Source organism: Synchiropus splendidus, chromosome 9, assembly GCF_027744825.2.
Source record: "Synchiropus splendidus isolate RoL2022-P1 chromosome 9, RoL_Sspl_1.0, whole genome shotgun sequence".
NCBI classification, from domain to species: domain Eukaryota; kingdom Metazoa; phylum Chordata; class Actinopteri; order Syngnathiformes; family Callionymidae; genus Synchiropus; species Synchiropus splendidus.
The window spans coordinates 21,808,102-21,827,868 of NC_071342.1; the positions used below are offsets into that span (position 1 = coordinate 21,808,102).

The following is a 19,767-nucleotide window of genomic DNA, read 5'->3' on the forward strand; positions in this document are numbered from 1 at the left end:
ACCAGGGGGCGCAAACTACCGCCGCCATTACAACACATAATTGTTTTATGTAATTGAGCATAAAATTAGTTTTTAATATTAGATCGAGGAAAACCTGATGTAGCGTCCAATAATAATAATGATAAATAATCCAGGAAAAAAAACAATTAAAATGCACATATTATAATTATATTTATTTTTTATTTTATTATTATTTATTATTATTTATTTTTTTGTCAGCACTTTATTCCAAAACACTTTCCTAGTTGGTGGGCTCCCCACTGACCATGGCAATAAATTTGATTCTGATTCTGAGATATATATATATATATATATATATATATATATATATATATATATATATATAAAACTGGGTCATTACAACTGAAGGTGACCCATGTGTTTGGGATGGTTGGGTTGAGGGTGCGAGGCTGAGGGAAGTCAATGAAATGTCCCCACAGAGTCGGCGGTACAAGCGTGTGCGCGTGCGTCCCAGCTGTCCCCTCTACTCCTCGACAGCAGGTGCCTTGAATGGCCGAGGAGCTGCGGATCTGGGTCAAAGTGCTGCTCGAGTTTCTTTGCGTAATAACTTGACGAAATTGAAAATTGTGGCGACGAATAACGACGAAAGGTTGGACGGTCATGTGACCGAGCTCAGCCCCCGAGCGTGACGTCACAGCCGCGTTCTTCGGTGACAGCTCAACATGCCGGACGGTGAACGTGGGGTTGAAAAAGCGTCATCACAAACCTTTAGTGAGAGTCCAGCGTGTTCGCAGGGATTAGCGGTCAGATCTGGTGTCACGGGGCGCGAGGTCACAGATGCCGCAGAGGAACTGACCTCGTCGCCTCAGCGACGGTCCTCCGGTCTGCTCGTCACGTTCCTCGGAGGCGCACGGTGACGTCACACGGCAGACCCTCGGCTGTGTCCCTGGGTAAACAAACCGTCACCTAGAATGTTGGCCTTCGTCATTGTTAGACATATTCCATGTCGATAACATTACGCTCCATGCAAGAAAAGAAGGTTTAAAAGTTCCCAACACTTTCTGTTACTCACTCACTCACTCGCAACAGTTCGTTGCCTTTGAACTTAGCGCCATTATTAGAAGACAAAAATACCGACTCATTTTAAGCGCCAGAGCCTGAACACAACAAGAACACCAAGATAGAACGCACGTCTCGGGAAAATAAGGAGACAATAAGTTACGCTCGTGCTCTCACCTGCACTGACGCGACGGAACAGCAGTCGGTGGAGAATCCCGGTGAATCTGTCAGCGACTCCAGGGCAATAAAGTGCAGCTCGAGAGCTCATAACTGAAGCTTACAATCAGAACTTGAGGGATTATTAAGACAAAAAAAGCAGTTCCAAACAGAGGCAGGGTTATAAAATTCTCACCTTTAATAAGTTCAAAAAGTTCACAACAACTGTAACACCTTGAGAAGGGAGGTTTGTCTTGAACCCCTCAGGCCCACAGACCAGGGTCGGGTCCAGCAGAGCGACCCGTCAGAACTACCTGGATACTTACCATCCTGGTGCATCTGAAGTCTGAACAGTTTGTGGAGCTTTCGGCCTTCACCAAACACATGATCAGTCCGCAAGACTTTTGAAGCGCAGCGCAGTGGTATATCGCATCACGATCAAAAAGACGATTCAGACGATCCACCCCAACGTAGTGGTCCAGATCACCTGCTCTAATCTGACTGATGTTTGTCTGGTTCCATCACCAACCCGTCACACAAACGCGCCGACATCCCAACAAGCCTGTGTCAGCAGAAATCCCCGCTCAGCACTGTGGGCTTAAGAGGTTTTCTGGATGATTTGGATTTTATACATTCTTTTCTAATTCAACTCATTTGATTTGCACGAAAAGCCTTTTGTTGTTTTGGACACAACTCAAGCAGATAAAAGAAAAGTTAAATGTAAACCGGTTTATTCTGGTTTTGCTCTAGGGTAGTGTCAGGAAGCACTGCTGCGGCGGCGAACCATCCATGAGTACAATCCAGAAACGTCTTGAGTTCAAACAGTATCAAAGATGCCACTGACCGAGAACCCATAAATACTTCTGCCTCTTCCTAAACCATCCCAGTAATGGAGGCTCACACGTGAGCAACAATCCTCTTAGAGGAAAACAAAACGCTGATGTCGACTCGGCGACAGCATACACGCGCGCACACACCCACAACAAAAACAAACAAAAGAAAGAAAAAATGTTCCCATGTTATTAAAGATGCTATACATTTGGGATGATATGCACATATTGGGTTTTGCCTTCCCTAAAAAACAAAAGTTCGCCTGGCACCAGCCCCACTGAAGCAGCTGTGGCGTCTCTCCAGCCTTCATAACTTCGGTCAGATTCACATTCTCCCACAATGCAGTGGGGCAGCAGCCTCACCGACAGCCCGCTCAGTCCGGCCGCGCTCTCTATTTATATATAAACAAGTGTGGGAATAGTCGAGAAAGCAAGTCGTCCTCAGAGACACAGCCACTTCATGCGAGTCTCGGATGGAACCAAACCAACGCAACACAAACTGGGATCAAAGTGTGGAAAGTTATTACACAAAAAAGTCTCCATAGAAAACTTGATTATTCAAAAGGGGCCACAGGGCGACGCAGTACTCATGTACACTGGCGTGGTGATGCAGTGAGCGAGGGGCCACGGGCTTCTGGACTGTACAATTGGGGCAGACGGCACCTCAGTCACACATCTCTTCTGGGATCTCGTGAGGGTTGAGGATTCCAGGGACGGACATCTGGATCTTGTGTTTCTCCTCCTGGGCCTGGCGCAGCGACGCCTCTCTCTCCTCCAGAAACAAGTCCGACGTGTCCTCACCAGCAAATTCCTGCAGGACAGACACAAGCTGGTGTTAGGAGGGAGAAGTCCGGAGCACAAGTGCAGACGCTGCCAGGCCAGAGGTCCACACAGATCCCACAGATCCAATGGCTCCCACCAAGCCAGTGGGTCACCTGATCTTCAACAGCAAGTCCAACTAGTGATCTGTAGAATGAACTGTCAGTGAGAGGAACTGACCTTGATCTGAACCAGGAAGTCCCTGAGGTGCTCCTTGAAGGCAGGAATGTCCTGGTTTAAGCTGAAGAGGCCCGTTACAAACACCTTCACCTGAGCACTGAAGTAGAGAGACACACTCAGTCTCAGGTGTGTGTGTGTGTGTGTGTGTGTGCTACTCACTCCTGCAGGTGTGGGAAGGCCGTCTTGAGCAGGTTGGCTACGTACTCCTGGATGAAGACCTGGTTGTTGGCTGGCGTGGAGGGGTTGAGCGTGGTGGTGATCTTGCCCTCCTCCACCAGGTTGAACATGTAGGCCAGGATGGAGGCGTGCATGGTCAGACCTGCATGTCGCGCGCACACACGCACACTCGTGAGCTGGAGACTCTCCTCCCAACCGACAGCCATGCGTGCGGCCACTCACCGGCTGTGTGAGACGTGTCGGTGACCACGGAGAAGATGTGCTGCAGGATGTCACAGAAGTAGGTCTGGTAGAAACTCTGGGCCGCTGCTTCCTCCTGAGCCACGTTCTGCAGCATGGTGTAGAGGATCTGGAGGCCTGAGGGACAGAGACACTCATCAGTGGTGGAGGGGCTGCAACGTTGTGATGAGATCTGAGGCCATCAGTGTAAGTAGAGTAAAAATAACCAGCATTCTAGTGTGAGGGAGGGACAATGAAGCGGTTCGGGTCCAGAATGGGCCTGAACGTACCAGTGTCAGCCACGTTCCTCATGGTGTGTTTGAAGGCCCAGATGATGGAGTCCAGTACCAGCTTGAACTGGGCTGGTGGGATGGCCAGGAATGCTGGGAAGCAGTGGGAGTTGACGGCTTGCAGAAGGTAGAAGAAGTGGGTGCGGTGCTCCGGGTACTCCTCAAAGTTCTAAGAGGAAAAAACACACCATCATGGTGGGTGACAGTAATGGTCCATCAGCACAGCGGAAACCCTCATTTTAAGAATAATTCATAACTCAGAATTCAACATGAAGAAATCAAACAGAAAGCACTGCACACAGGTTCGTGAATTCCTCAAATCGTAGGGTCACCACAGCTGCACCTGATTATCTGAATGACTGAGCAAAGCCTTGAAAGTCTGAAACCAAGTCGCACCTTGTTGATCATGTTTAGCGTGCATTCGAAGACGGCGTCGAATATCTGTGGGATCTCGCTGGTGATGTGGCCGCCCAGCTTGTTGACAATGGTGGCCATGGTGCTCAGGACTTCGGGCTCGCGGGCGGCGGGGACGTTGCGCTGGTAGTCAATAAGGACGGCGTCCAAGAGCGGCGGCACAAAGTTCTCTCCGACCTGCAAGGAGTCGTCCGGCGATGTTATTCAACAGATCTTCTTTTTTCCTTTGGTTCTCTCAACCCCGTTCATCATCCCACGCTGCCTCACCATCTGCGGGTCGTTGGATCGGCTGACCCAGCCGGAGATCAGCTTCAGAGTCTCGCGTTTCACCGTCCTCATGCTCCGGATCAGCGGCTGCTTCGTCACCATCTCTCCTGCAACACACCAGACGTCCGGTTTGAGTGGAGGCTTTTGTCCTCAAGCTTGCTGTGCTTGAGCACAAAATTCTGCAGCTAATCACTTGACGGTTCGATCACATATTAAACACACGACTGATGTACTCAACCCAAGTAATTCCCACACACACCTCCCATACCATTTGTCTGAATGGCAGCAGAAATATTCTCGCTCAGGCACTTGTAGACGTTGAGCATGTCCAGGTAAATCCGTCCCAGCTGGATTACAAACGGGTGTCCCACTGCTTTACACGCGCGCACGTTGGTCTTCAGGATGCTGCCCAGCTGCTTCACAGTCTCCGGGTCTTTCAAAATGTCCACGTTCTGACAGAAGAGCGAGGAAATGCATGTTTGAATGCCAAGACTTCCTCATGAGAAACTGGAAGTTCCTGCACGAGCGTGAGCTGAATCCTGAGCCTCACCTTGGTGGCCTGCTGGATGATGCTGTCCCACACCTGGTTTGGCAGCAGCATGTACTTCTCGATCAAGTGCTCTTGAACAGCCTGGTCCGTCTGCGCTCCGATCATATAACCAACCGCCTCGTAGAAGGTGTGCACCTGGACAGCACAGAGGTCGTGCGGTCAGTGGGTCACCAGGACACAAGTGTTGGGTAGAGCCTGACCTGCTGCGGTTGTAAGTCGCAGATGATGGTGTTGATGTTGTTGAGGATCTCATCGATGAAGGGCATCACCTCTCCCACCTGCACCTGGATGAAGTGGCGCCGGCACTTCTGGGCGATCTTGATGAAAGTGTCACACGCCATGTCCTGAACCCCATCGTGTGTTTCTGAGCCACAAGGACACAAACCTCAACATAAGCTTGTCAGGTATTGAGAACCAAATTTTAAGGAGGAGGTGGCCGGGTGACCACACTCACCGTGCATGAACTCAAAGAGCTTGTTGACCACAGTCTTGAGGAACTTCCAGTGGGCTCTGAGGAAGCGCGGGTACTGGCCGACGATGTACATGATGTTGGAAGCAATGATGGCCTTGTTGTCCTTCCCTCTCTTCTGCTCGCACAGACCCAGCAGATCCTGCAACAGCACATATGCTGCAGAGAACAGCACCGCAGACTGAACCAGTAGTGGCAGGACTGTTACAGTACCTTGATGACAGTGACCAGGAACCTCTTCTCATCCTCCTCGTGCATGGCTCCGCTGATGGACCCGATGGCCCAGCACAAGGTGTTAAGGTTCTTCCAGGACCACTCAGTGCCGTTTACTTGATTGTGGAGCTTCTCCGTCATGATACGCTCTGTGTCGGCGTAGTCCAAGTGGGTCAGGTACACTGCATGGAACATGGGGAAGGAAGAATTACTCTTATGCAGTGTGCTCTCATGTCAGGGTCAGATGCAGCTCTGCACAAACACAAACTACAGGAAATGTAAGGTTCTCTCTTTTAGATAAAAGCTCTCCAAAAACAGAGTTCAGGGAAAAGAGCAAATCTCCCTTCCAACTCGGTGAATATCCAATCGTTCCCTGGTTTTGTCTGTTCAAGCTGCCATTATATTATAATTATGTATAAGAACTGGAGGAGCCAACTACACTGACAGTGTATCAAGTGCAAGCAGCTACAGAGTCAACCTGAACAACCCAAGCGATGAGTTCACCCGTGGTGTGTGGACCTTTCTGAAAGGAGCATGACTAAATATGGAAGTGCTTTCCTTCACGATGTCATAAGTGCAAACTGCATACAAAAATGCACCCTTTAAGATTTTAGATAAACTTGATCAGCTGTGGGTTACAGGTAGAAAAGAAATGAGAGCTGATACTTTCTGGCTGCAATCCACCAAGTGCTGCAGCATCAAGCGCAACATCCCACGTCCTGAAGCTGATCAGCCAGATCAGATACACTTCAACTCTGACTTCTAAAACACACATTCTTACCCAGCGTTTCCCTCATGTTCTTGTAGAGGTTGATGGAATCGGTGTCCTTCATGAACTCCCTGACCACCTCCCCCTGGTCGTTCTCCACCACCAGCACTTCCTCCGGCTTGGCCATACGACTGACCATGAGCAGACGCACCTGTCGGAGGGGATAAACACCCGTCATCACCCGAAAGCATCAAATAAACCGCTGGCACATCAGCCACTCCCAGGGACGACACAATGGGGCACTTGTATACCTGCTATTTTTACACCTCAGGTCCTGACATATTCCACAGGTTTGCCAAGCAGATAAACATTTCTGGTTGCTTTTCAGGGGAATGGGTTATTTTGGCAACAGGTTGGCCACCACCTGTTGCTGCTCTGCTGCCAGCTCGATCTAAGATGTCGCAAGCGAGTGTATAATCGCTCCCAAGAGGAGGACAGGCCAGAGCTGGTGATGAAGGCAGCCGGTATTTTAATGCAGAGCGGAAGACCCCAGCGCCCCCCATGAAAATATGATACTGAGAATAAACATCACCTACAAATTAGAGCTGGTCAACTAGAAAGTCTGAAGTACACTCGTTGAAACCAGGAAGTCCAGAATAGAAAGTAAGCGGTAAAATAGGCAGTGTGAATTACACCCAGAACTAGGAGACTGAAATAAACTTGATAAACTCTGAGGTTACTTCTCCTTAGTCCAGAGAGGATTTGTCACTTAACCAACCGCTATGTTGTTCCATTCACACACTGTGTGCAACCGTGATTGCTCGGAGAGGAGGGGCTGTGATGATCAGTAAGCTCAAGTCACTACTTCCTGACCCCTCGATGTTCAATTAAGTTGAAAAAGTTCAATAGCAGTAAACTCTTGTATCAATGAATAATTAAACTGGTAGGAAAATGATCATTTGCATGTCAGTCACATATCACAGATTAACAAAAAACAACGTGACGACTTTTCTGTGAGTCAATGTGTTACCTTGGAGAGCACAGGCAGGTAGAGCTGTCTGCGTGGGGGCACGTCAAAGTGCTGGTTGCCAGACAACAGTGGGGATGTGGATGTGGAGAAGGGACTTTCTCTGTAGAGCTCAGCAGCTAAGTGGTTCCAGTATTCCAAACAGATTTTGAAGATCTCTGTCTCTTCCACTTCAGACACTAGTAGCATGTAGTGGAGCGCCTGAGGGGCAAAAAGTGGGTCAGGGAGGAGTTTCCCCAGCACAGCAGCAGCAGCTGTGAGGACATCAGCTCACCTCCATTAGCGTCTCCCTAATGTTGAGTCTTTTCTCAATGAGCTGCCCGTGCTCCTTCAAGAAGGTGCAGAGGAACAAGCTGAGGTTCTGAATGAAGTTCTGCTCGTCATCTTTCCCATTGGCGTAGGCCAGACGGATGTTCGTATTCAGAGGAAGCATCTGAGCAGACGGTGACAAGAATCAATCCTAGCCCTCTGGGTGACAGTGAGATGTAAGAATGTCCACCCACCTGTTTAAGCTGACACATGGTCAGTGTGAAGAGCGAGACAAATTGTTCCTCGTACTGGCTCACACTTACACCGGCAATCTCTGTCAAGCACTTGAGGGTCACGTTGCGGAACATGGGCACGTTTAAGAACTGAAACAGATTTGTCAACAGTGGATGAATGCGACAATCAAAACAATCTGAAGCTGGCGTTGGGTCTATTGAAGACTGCATCAATGACACATGGTGTGCTCTGTTGTAGTGAGTGCTGGACCGTCTGACGGTATTTCTATTTATACTGACGGGAGAGTAAATCAGCTCTTTCCATGACTACAATTGGAGATAAGGCATTTTCCTTTTCACATTGCAGCTGATTATAGCAGTGTTTAGTTCTTACACTGTCTGGAAAGTATTATCAAAAAAGCATTTTACCCAACTAAGACATGTTGGTTACTCATTGATTCCAAGCTGAAAACTAATTTTCAGTCACAAGATTCTTGTAAATTGATATTATGGGTTTGTATTAATGAGACAGATCAAGTCTTTTCCATCTTCATCTCATGCTAATGTTTCATGCTAACAGCTTAGCACAGAGATAAGAGTCTTGACATGTGGAACATTTAAACTTGTTTCAATAAAAAATTGTTTCAACTTGTTTTCATAAAAATAAAGACCTTGGAAAAAAAGAGTGCTGTACCAGTCTGCCCTGGGACAAAGCTAAACTGTCTTTAACTGAGGGCTTCTTTGTATCCCTTTGTCTCATATGATAGTCCCTCCTATCACCAGTCCTGGTACTGGACTTTTGAGGTCCATGAAAATTCCATTCACTTAAATAAGGGTGGCTACAGCTTTTTGGTGATTTGTGATGAGACCTCATCAAAGACAGATTCAGCAAATTACAGTAAATAGCAAAATCCACAAAAATATTATTGTCTGTGGGAAGATCGACGTTTATCATTTCTGCAACGTATCACCCTCTCTGTCCCAACAATGGACAGATCATGATTATTTTTGTGCGTTCATTTATTAACAAGTGCCACTGACCAATAGGAGCCAGTTATGTTTTTTACAGAACTGACAAAAGCCAAGATAAATGGCATTTGTCTCAGTTATGATACCCTTTAGTAATGGCCAGACACAACTGTTGGATCATAGATAACATCAAAATGAATGTGTATTTTAAATGGCTTAACAAGAGTGTTTTATCAGGACATCAAATAATGAGTCCATGTGGTGTCACACTATTAGGTGTATACTCATAACAGCCGACTGACCTTATACACAAGAGTGCTGATCAGTTTGGTTTCGAAGATGTAGCCCAGAGGAATCCAGTTGAGGAACCGTAAAAGCGTCTCCAGTGTTGCGTGGACGAGAGGGGCATTCTGGGAGTTTTCCTAGATGTAAAGAAATTATTCATAGACAGTGAAGGGGCTGAGGAGATACAGTTTAATAGACTGGGAATGATCACGTACCATCACAAACTGGCAGAGTTGGAATATCTGGGAGAATTCGTTGCACATGCTGCAAGAAACAAAGTAAGACATCAGACCATGTATTGTGCTGGAGACAGCACCAGTATCACCTTGACAAAAAGCCCTAAACTGCGGCAGGAAAGATGTATGAAACATCAGGACATTTAATGCAAAATACTAAATTACACTTAAAAGACAAAACACAATACAGGTGATGCCTTTTCTCTGTGTCAACTAACAACAACTCAGACAAGGCTGAGAGAGATGTCATTAAATGTCAGGTATCATTGATAACATCCGACAGCTGTCCTGAGACTTGGTGCTGATGAAGCACCAAAAGTGTTGAAAAATGGGTCACCGATACATCATGCATCACAATAACAACACCCAAGAGAGAGAGATTACAAATGTGGAGCAAAACATCCCCAAGAATGCATGCGTATAATTCAGCAAGCACCTGATTGCGCTTTGTTAGGATGATAAAACAGGGTTACCCACTGGCCATAGTCATTATGCCTGGATAAATTAGAGACGCTGAAGGAAACACACTGTACCAAACATACCCGGGATGACTCATACCTAATCCACAAAAACATTGTTTCCTCTTTTTGTTTCTCCTCTACAAATGAACTCAGGATTCTTCTGAACTTAAAGTGTTCCACTTTCAATGTTTATTTTATTCATCAAAACACAGCGATGAGCAATGGTTGACAAATGCACTAAAGATAACCCTAAAGATATATTGTATCCATACAAAACTTAAAGACTGGTGCGACAACTAAAAGGGAATGTCTAAATGAAATACAGTTTGAGGGTCTCTGCATATAAGCACGAGATGGCAGCAGTCAAAACCTCAGTCAGATGCGTCTTTCATCCTAATGTTTTATGTCAGATTCTCTACACATAAAGAGTGAGGTCAAGAGTGCTGACCTGTCTTTTAGATGCTTGGCTTTGACCTGGGTCATCTGACCGCTTGAGAAGTCAAAAACCTCCTCACTGAGCAGCTTCAGAATCACCATGTTGTTCTGGCAGAGGCTCTCACTTGTCCGACTGGCTCCCACGATGTCGCTGATGAAGGTGGGCCAGTGTTTGGGCCATTCCTGCTTCAAGATCTGCACAAGCACATATCAGTCTGAGATGATTCACCAGAGACATGTCTCTGCATAAATATTATTGTGGCAGCCGTGCTAAAAATAGACATTCCTTCTCACAATTCGAAGTCGGTCACTTTGCAAAAAAGAAGCAGTGTGTGAGTGTGTTTTGGAAGGAGGCCGACTCAGGTAGAGACGTGACAAACGTGAACAGACATTAAAAACGCAGCCTCTTGAGAACAAGCGTATAATCTGTAGCACTACAGCCTGAAGGCCACAGCAGTGTGAGCAGGGCTGACGTCAGCAGTGACTCATCCTCACTGGCATTAATGCAGAGTCATTGGTGGAGCTGCTGAGAGGTCCGCTCACTGAACCATCAATACACATGTAGCTAAAAGTGTGCACTCTTCAGTCTAGGATTTGATATGACTAGATCTGCAGAATTTATATTCACTGGCGGCATGACATTACACACATAAAAATGTGATTCTTCGCAGCCATTAAAGTGCAGCAGCATGTCTTCTCATTTGTTCATAAAAACCCTTTGAGCAATAATAGTGGATGCCAGGAACCCTCCTGTTCTAGTAACGACCAGTATCAAATTGTTCCACATTTTAATGTCAGCAGTGCAAAACCCCAGATACCTCAGCATGTTGACAAATGTACTTGTTCTCAAACACGTGTTTATGCTGGAAAACATTGGAACCCCCTCTTTGGTATGGTTACCCACTCTGACCCAAAACAGGCGATGTGTAATCTCCCATCACTTATGCAGTCCACTTAGGTTCCAGCACTAGGTTTACGCTTAGGCGCGAATTGTTGCAGCATATCATTGTTCTTCATTGCAACTGCATCTTAGCTACTTTTAAAAATGCATGAGGAATTAAAAGACAACAATGTGTGGGGTTGTATCTTCAGCGACAAACAAACATTAAAAAAGCCATGAGAAGATAACAAAACACGAGGTGTCAAGCATAAGCAATTTTATTTGTCATTCCTCCCTTCATTTTTTTTTCTCGAAAAATTCTTAACCCTAAGTTTGTTTTAAAATTGTTTTCTTTTATTTTATATCACAGTATAAACTGCATACAGTGCAAATGTATAAGCAGTTGACAAAAGTTCCATTTGGTTCTTACCTGAACAAGAATCATGTTCAGCTTTCCAATGTACACCTTCTCTTTCTGGAAAGGAGAACATAACAGTTAAAACAAAGCAGATATTGCTTATAGATATTATTTTACAAATGTAGCCAGAATTCTTGGTCAGCACAGACTGACAATGTTTAATGAGCTCAGGTTAGGACTTTTAATGATGCACCTGCAGCGAAGTTAGAAAACTGCTCTCTCAGCAGGATGTTGACAATAATCCTAAACTGATGTGAGGCTGTATATGAAAGAGCCAGCGAACACAGTAGGGAAAGTACTATGACTGAACATGAGTTTGGATAGTTCTGGAAAAAAAAACTGTGCTTATTTGTCCAGAACCTCCGGACAGAAACTAAACTACACATAGGTGGCAAAAAAATGGTGAGACATGCAGGCAATTTATTTTATATATATATATTTTTTTTTTAATTGGGTAAATTTATCTTCTACTTTTTAAGGACAGGATAACTAGACATGAAAATTAGATGTTGGAATAGATGTTGGAGATTTAATATTTAATATTTGTTATGCTAAAATATTTCAAGTGCATTCCACTCACCTCCACATTGGAAGCATCTGAAGATGTCTTGATAATCAGACCAACAACATACTTTTTAATACCTGAAGGAGACAAAAAACACGTCAACATGAAACTAAACGCACCCAAACATATTTGATCAAACCTAATGAATCAAGGTGATAAAGACACAATGGAACAAAACAGAACAGAGAACATGTCACGAAGGAAACATCAAAGGACGATATCTTTCACAACACAATTTGAACCAATTAAAATTCAAATATCAAGTTTCAAAACATAATTTTAAAGGGTTTACAACAATTAACATAGTTTTTTTTAATTACCCTAACCCGTACATGTTGGTACGTTCATGACCCGTACACATCAAATACCAATTAATCGATAGTCGATGACTAGTCAACTACCAAAACAGTCTTTAGTTGCAGCCGTAGTTGTTGTATAGTTCCATCATTCATTAAGAGTGGAGGTCTCTTGGTTGGGCATGGCCTAGCTAAAACAGTCAATATTCCCTGATGTATCGCAAACGCCAATAAAAGACAGAAGATCAAATGAAAGAGATGCTGAACAATCCACAACATGAAAATTGTCGAGAAGTCGATGAACATCACAGTAAACTGTCACGTGTTGAAAGCCATTTTAGCAGCAACAAACGGCACTTTTGGGCCTTAAAATAAAAACGGGCCTCAGTCGTTTACGCTCCAAAAACAATTGCTCCAGTCCAAGTTCTAACCATTTTGCAGCTGCCAGAACGAGCCAGTCGTGCAGAAAACAAACCAGCATGCTTAGTGGGGGAATACTGCTCGACTTGGCAACCGCACGTCACAACATTTCGCAACACTGACAAGAGGGACAGATTGCACGATGAAAGAAAATGATGCTACTTTACCTTCACACTGATTCCGGGGTAGAATCTTCCATCTTGTTTTAATAACTGTTTCCAGAATCTGAAGGGCATAGTACTGTAATGTGCAAGGAGACAGACGCATTAGAACAGCTGCTCCACACAAGCTCTGAGCAATAACAGCACAAATAATAAGAATGAGTGGACCGGCCTGATACAACTCATCGAATCAGCTCTTTGTTCATCATGCAGAATTGTTGGGATTTGTTTGTTAAATGTGTATGAGCGTCAAGCTGGAACACTGCAGTGGTCCTGCTGTTTCTCCCAGCATCACACCAGACCAGACAGCACAAAGAGAAAACAAGCCATTAACCAGCTTTGGCTCCAATTGCTCTGAGGGGAGGTGAATGCTCCCTGTGATATAACAAGCACTTCATCTTTACCTAAATCACAGAAACCATGGAGGGTTGGGCATCAACAGCTGCATCTGATATCACAGACTGGTACTTTAGTGTGAATTCTTGCTCAATTCTCTGATGGACTTACGACAGTGTCTGTGCTGAAGCATAAAGGAAGGCCTCATGAACATGAACAGGACTGTGGTCATGTAGTGAAGCAGCAAAACAAACTCAGATTCACACTCATCTAATAAGAAAGTTGATGACGCATCTGTTTAGGACAGAAGAATCCTATTGTGTTGGCTGCGCAGTGCAGGTCACTGGTGCAGGACTTGTACAGATAATATACAAACATGTACAGTATATAGAGCACACTTTAATATCTTGCATCGGCTCTCCAGCTCTTTAAGAATTATTTTATTGGTTTTAGATAGATATTCATGTTTATGCACCACTCCAACATGATAAGTAGAGGGAACTGGTGGTGATGTGAATTCTCATGTTCAGTTCTCATGTCGTTTAACTGATAAATATAATGTCCAATGAGCTGACATTAAGGATTTTTGAACTAGCCGCATAAAAATAAATTATTAAAGATACCCAACCCAGGACCATGTCACTCATTTAAAGTTAATAAATGGAATTGATAAAGGGTCTGTGTGCTTTGGGAAAAATCTATTTTGGTCTTGAACTGAAATACTTGAGAAATGAAACTTGCAAGGTCTCGCTAACGGGTTTACATGGCTGGTTATCTGTTTCGAGATAATTCATTTTCAAAGTAGATATAGCAGACAGCACTAGCAGGAGTTTTCTGCAGCACGACATCAGAACAAACAATGAGGGGAAAAAAACTTCCACCAGAAAAAAATACCTTCAGTACAGTGAGGACGCAAATTCGCCTTTCACTGACCCCATAACGCACAGACCCTCAGCAATCCATTTTACTGGTGTGCCATTAGGAACAGCAAGACCAGCCACAGGTTTGGTCGTTTTTCAGGGTGAGCTACGTGGACGCACGAAACCAAAAATCATTTGTGTCTAAATTAGACCTGTTCACCTGCAGGGATCATGGACAGACAAGTATTTTGGATATAAGTGAGTCCTTATCTGCATATCATCCATTCCCAGGCCACTGAGGTGAAAATTATTCTAGCATCCTGAGAACTTAATGGTCCACACAGGAGTCTCATTCTGGTCAGGGATGAGCCGTGCTCTCCGATTAAGATGTGGATGAGAAACATCCATACAGGGCCACATGCAAATGAGATGTGGAAAAGTATTAGCTCTACCTGCTAGTTTCTAGATCTGACAGAAAGTCCATTCACCTGGAATCTCTTAAGTTCCCGCTCACCATGCAGAATCCAGCACCATAGTTAATGACAAGAACTAGTCCTTTTCCCCGCCTCAAACAATGAGTTAACCGCATTTAATTACTAATTTAGACTCCTAATGAGATGAGATTGAATCAAAACACAGTCTCCCTGCAAGATCAACATCTTCAATAAACAATAAAAAAAAAAACATATTTGCTCATAGCTTTAGGGACCTGCAACGGTCTCTAAAAAGCCAGTGAATCACAGAGAATGGAAAACACTAATTCCTTCAAACCTGAAATAATCCCTAATCTAATCTGATGAAGTGTTAGAAAGAAGTAATTGAGATAGTGGCATGGTCCCTACAGGTGAAAACAAGTCACCGCCTCTGTATAATCAACCTGGTTCTGTCGCTGGCTCACTAATGAAACAGAAGCATTCAAACCAATGAACAGAATTGAGTCAAAGGGAATTTAAAAAAGGGTAGACCTTGTGGAGGCCTGCCGCCAAAGCCTAGCTGTGTCATGGTGCACACGATGACACACCCCTTTTGGTCCTAACACAAGCCATAAACATAATGGAACATCGTGGTTAATATCAAATAGTCACATCTTGAATTACATTTCTTTTCAATATGATGACTGGAATTATCACTGAAATTAAAGCCCAATCGTTTAAGTGCGTCTAGAAAGAAATGATGCACTTTTACAACAGATCAAAAGAAGCAGAAGTCAAGAGGTTTTTACCTTTCGTCTCCTCTTTTCCTCTACTGAGCCTAACTTGGCAGATAATGCATTTAAACTACAAAAAATGAAACGGGTTGATACATCAACTCAGACATTAGTAATAGATGTCAGTGTTAAAGGTCAATCTTACAGCCAAGCACAGATGAAACAGACAACTGTTACTTTCAGGAAGTTGATGATGTATCACTTCATGTATGTTGAAGTTCAATAATGCTTCATAAATTTACAATACATGGCTCAAGTTTATCACAAAGCTTCGCAGCGGGGTCTCTGGTCCAAAACGGTCACGTCCAAACGTGCACAGGTATTCATCAAATGTGACCTTTGTCCAAAGGATTAGCATTTTTTGCCACATCTAAACGAAAGTGGGTTGTAGGGCCGTTGAAGTTAATGCAGTCTTGTTTTATTCGGACAGCATTTTAGCATCACCCTGTTGCCTTTACTTCAGGACAATGCAGTTACCTCATGGCATCATTAAGCCTACACAGTTTATCCTAAACAAATTACCTCTGTCCACAATTTACGCATAGTGAATTAAGCATAGCAGTTAGTAGAGTTTCGAGGAATCACTTCATATTGGTCTTGCAAAGGTGCATTCCTAAATATTGGGCTAATCAGATTCTGAGTCCGCATCCTAGACGACAATATCATACAATAACATATTGCGTGAGTACAGCCTTTTTAACAGATTCTCCAACACGTATACTTTATTGATGGACATGAACCCATATAAATAGTGTTTCAATTGTTTTAGTCTCTGTGAATCAGTGAGAGCCAAGTGTGTTGGTGCACGACCCTTCAGGTTCTTTGGCAGACATAGTCGCTAAAGTAGTGTGCGTTACATTACAAGCCTGTGTGTGAGTACTAGTTCCACCAGAATAGCACAGACATGAGTGAGTGAACATGAGAGAATTGTATTCAGGATCGTGCATGTGAAATATTTGTAAGTCAAATGGAATGCGTTTCCAAATTTGGAACGCAGTTGACGTGTGTCTTTTCTTTACTCCTTTTTGCTTTTGATTTTATGCCCACATGACAATAATTTCAGGAAAATTACAAGGCCAATATCATTATGATGGCTACAGGTTGTATTGCACATGTTGGTACTCCAAGAACTCCTTCCTAAAAGCAACAGCAGATTTACTTTCCACCACCAGTGTTTCTGAGTCCATCTTACTTTGGTGTTCATGTTCTGGGAGAACTCCAGGATGGTGTCCACTCTTGTCCATGCATCAGGATGCTCCTTTAAATGAGTCAGCACTTCCTGTGCCATTCTCTGCTGTAATAGGAAACAAGGACACGTTAACTCCCAGGTAGCATTGCAGCCAAAAAATGGAGTAAAAATATGTAATGCTTTTGTTAGCGTTCATAAATGTGGAATAGTTAACAAAATCACCATCTCTCCACAGAGAGTGGAGGTCAAATAGTGCCAAACTATGCAAATGTCAATCCTAACCTGGAGTCAAAAAGGATTAGTGTAGTGAGTACCAGTGTGACTCACAGGGTTGTACAGGGTAACCCTTCAGCACTGTCTCCATCTCAGGTCCACCTCATCTCATTTATACTAAAGCAGCTTATGATCTGCATTTTCCATGTTTGGATCTATTTGAAGAACCTTCCATACTTGGTTCATTGAGACAACGCATCAGGAGGGCTCATGAGCCCCTGTTCTTACCGACCACTCATGATGACAGTTACAACTATAGACAAGCGTTGCAAATTCAGCCTGCGACTTTGGCATTTTAAAAGATAATGCTGCATCAACCATGGCATGACAAACAAAGATATTGCAATCTCAGAATGTGATGTCAAGATTGTGAAAATGAAATCGGTGGACCCTTCTAGATCCTGAATTTTTGTTCAGCCACTTCCCCTTCCATCGATGATTACATACTCCTTTCACCAGCACTTAATCACGTTGCATAATCATGGACTTCTGTCCACATGACTTCCTTAGATCGTGCCCTCCTGCAACCCAAACTCCATAAACTTCTTTTGTGTATCTACGAGTCAGACATGCAATTCATAATCCTTCTGATCGGACACAACGACAAGGATGCGTCTTCACTTGGGGTCACATTCTATTACTTCCTATATTGTGATTAATAAAAAGGTCCCAGGTTATGAATGGCAAAATGACAGGTCACGCAACCTCGCAAAAAGATAATTCACCTACATCTCTTTTCTCCAATTTTTTCTATTTCCTCAAGGATTTGAAACTATAATCAATCACCAGTCTAAATCTTCTTTTGTAGTGTTGGGAAGTAAACATTTACATTGTTTACACCTCATTAGGAGTACAAGTTGGAAACTAGACCAAGTTACAGTACAATCCCATTATGTGAAACATGTCATTTTACAGTTCACTATCTCTGATATTCTACATCAAGTATCAATGTTGCAAGCAAATAAACCTTAATAAAATCAGTTTTGAACTAGCAGCACACTTTGAGAGTGTAAAATGAGATAGACTCAGTACACTGTTCCTTGTATCTGCACATAATATATTAAGAATAGTCAGTGAAATCTGTTTTAATTGTACCAGTCATAAGGACAATCGTGGTGACTGTTTTTTGACAATATAGGCCATAGGTTATGTGCTATTTACGAATGCATTCTCTACCAATTTCACACATATTTTGCTGAGAACACAAGTGCGCGGTGTTATCTGTTGGATGACTTACCTGTGGTCCCACCCCATGATATAGACAGTTCACCACATTATCCAGCAGGTTGATATCCAGTTTCTGGTTGAAGTCCAGCAGCTGCTGTGCTGCATGGTCTGCTAACATTGTCATAATTGCTGGCATAGAGCTCTGAAACAAGGACAGCAGTGAGGGTGGAGGGGGTCATGAGCACATATTCAACAGGCAAAGTCATGAGCATCATGTTTTGAAACAATTCCAAACAGCTGACCATGTCACAAACATCTCTATTGCATCCCGCAGCGGTGGGCGAGTGGATGTTGCAACAAATTACAGAACATGGCAGTGACGAACAAGCACGTGACCAGGGCCCTGGCTAACAGTAAATACTGATCTCAATCTTAGGGCTGTGACATGTATAATAACATGATCATAAAGGCAACACCAGCCATAGTGAACTGAACAGCCAGCTCAATGTTATCACTGAGCCCAGCCTCGGATTGAACCTGATCAAGTCACGGTCAGGTGCGCAGACAAGAGTCTTTAAATACATTTAAGGTGATCCGAACCACGTGTGGGAGATACAGGTCTACGTCACAATGTTTACATCTGCAGGTGAGGCAGCTCACTCGCCACCTCGGTCCGACAAGACAGAGAATGAATAATGAATCAGGAAGTGTTGACCAACGACTTGAATGACTTGTAGCACGCATTATTGATGTGGCTGTATTTATAGCTGACATGCGGATCACCCGCGCAGACTACAACAACCACTCCCACTCGTGCCTGACTTCAGTAAGGGTCTGAATGGACTCACTAGAGCCAAAGGTGTGACGATTTTCAGTTTCGTTTCTCGGACATACATGGGTGAAGTTGGCGAGTGAGGAGCACCTAGCAACATCAACTTGACACCCGCTCATCACACACGCGCGCGCGCGCGCGCGCGAGGATGCTGTGGTGGGTGAGGCATCCATTCAATCATTCACTCCGTCAGTCGAACCTTCCACCGGTACGCGACCCGAACCTCAGCGTTATTACAACACTTTCTCGGCCGGACAGCTAATCCTCGCTAAGAGCTACACGCTAGTAGGCAGCAAAGCGAGCCTTTCCAAATAAACAATTCTGAATTAGAGCGCCATTACGCTAACATCGACACACAACTTATAGCTACTTAGATGCATTTAGCCGAATTGCTAACGTAGCACGGCAGCACTTCAGCGCAGTTACCTACCAAAAGTCCGAGGCTCTGACAGAAAAAAAGTGGCGTCTGCCCGGAAACCCTTCAAGAGTCAGTGTTTTCAAGCTCGAGGATGATTTAAAAGAAGATTTCTGCAGCGGTGACACAGCTCCGGGGATGACGGGCTGCTGCGGACCAATGACGGCGGAACGACTATCACGGCACGAATATGTCGCTCCGGTACATGTTTCCGAATCAAAGTAAACCTTAATTCACTTAATAATACGTTTTCCTGGTGATTTTCCAGCGGGGCGGCGTGGAGGTTGTGTGCCTGCGCCTCTTCTCCTCTCTCAAGCCACTAACTCGTAACCGGTTGAAACCGGTTCAGACTGGGAGATTCCATCTCGGTTTAGTTTTCAGCCGATGGCGCCGCGTAAAGTTTGGACTGAGATCACGCCCATGGAGCATGTTGATTGGATAAAAGCGGGACAGAGACTTCCCTAGTGCTTTGCCATTGGCTCGCCACCCCGTCAGTCTATTTCAATTCACTCCAGCGCCCACGCTGCCTCTCCGCCCGGA

The 19,767-nt window shown here is 44.4% G+C and overlaps 1 protein-coding gene across 2 annotated transcripts; it reads right to left on the bottom strand.

Annotated features, from left to right (window-relative positions):
• Positions 1–1,358: 1,358 nt before the first annotated feature.
• Positions 1,359–19,609, bottom strand: xpo1b (exportin 1 (CRM1 homolog, yeast) b). Of its 2 annotated transcripts, none has more exons than XM_053875395.1 (25): positions 19,243–19,609; positions 18,051–18,182; positions 16,544–16,645; positions 12,955–13,027; positions 12,087–12,148; positions 11,519–11,563; positions 10,222–10,403; positions 9,292–9,340; positions 9,094–9,213; positions 7,844–7,972; positions 7,615–7,773; positions 7,344–7,541; positions 6,386–6,524; positions 5,605–5,786; positions 5,377–5,533; positions 5,123–5,286; positions 4,923–5,057; positions 4,641–4,824; positions 4,373–4,479; positions 4,088–4,282; positions 3,692–3,860; positions 3,405–3,539; positions 3,165–3,324; positions 3,006–3,102; positions 1,359–2,817 (listed from the first exon to the last, which is right to left on the bottom strand). In XM_053875395.1, the coding sequence occupies exons 2-25, from the start codon at positions 18,174–18,176 to the stop codon at positions 2,671–2,673; spliced, it is 3,216 nt and encodes a 1,071-aa protein (XP_053731370.1). In that variant the 5' UTR covers positions 18,177–18,182; positions 19,243–19,609; the 3' UTR covers positions 1,359–2,670. The 2 variants fall into 2 exon arrangements, with proteins under 2 accessions (XP_053731370.1, XP_053731369.1); XM_053875394.1 differs by having other exon boundaries at positions 4,632–4,824.
• Between the last annotated feature and the right edge of the window lie 158 nt (positions 19,610–19,767).

What these genes read in the sequence shown, in the direction of transcription:
- xpo1b (XM_053875394.1), bottom strand. Translation starts at nt 18,176, where the DNA reads ATGCCAGCAATTATGACAATGTTAGCAGACCATGCAGCACAGCAGCTG. An exon ending in TGAACATGATTCTTGTTCAG is followed by an intron (nt 10,404 to 11,518) that starts GTAAGAACCAAA and finishes GTGCTTGTGCAG; the next exon opens with ATCTTGAAGCAGGAATGGCC. An exon ending in GCTCTTTGAGTTCATGCACG is followed by an intron (nt 5,287 to 5,376) that starts GTGAGTGTGGTC and finishes CTTGTGGCTCAG; the next exon opens with AAACACACGATGGGGTTCAG.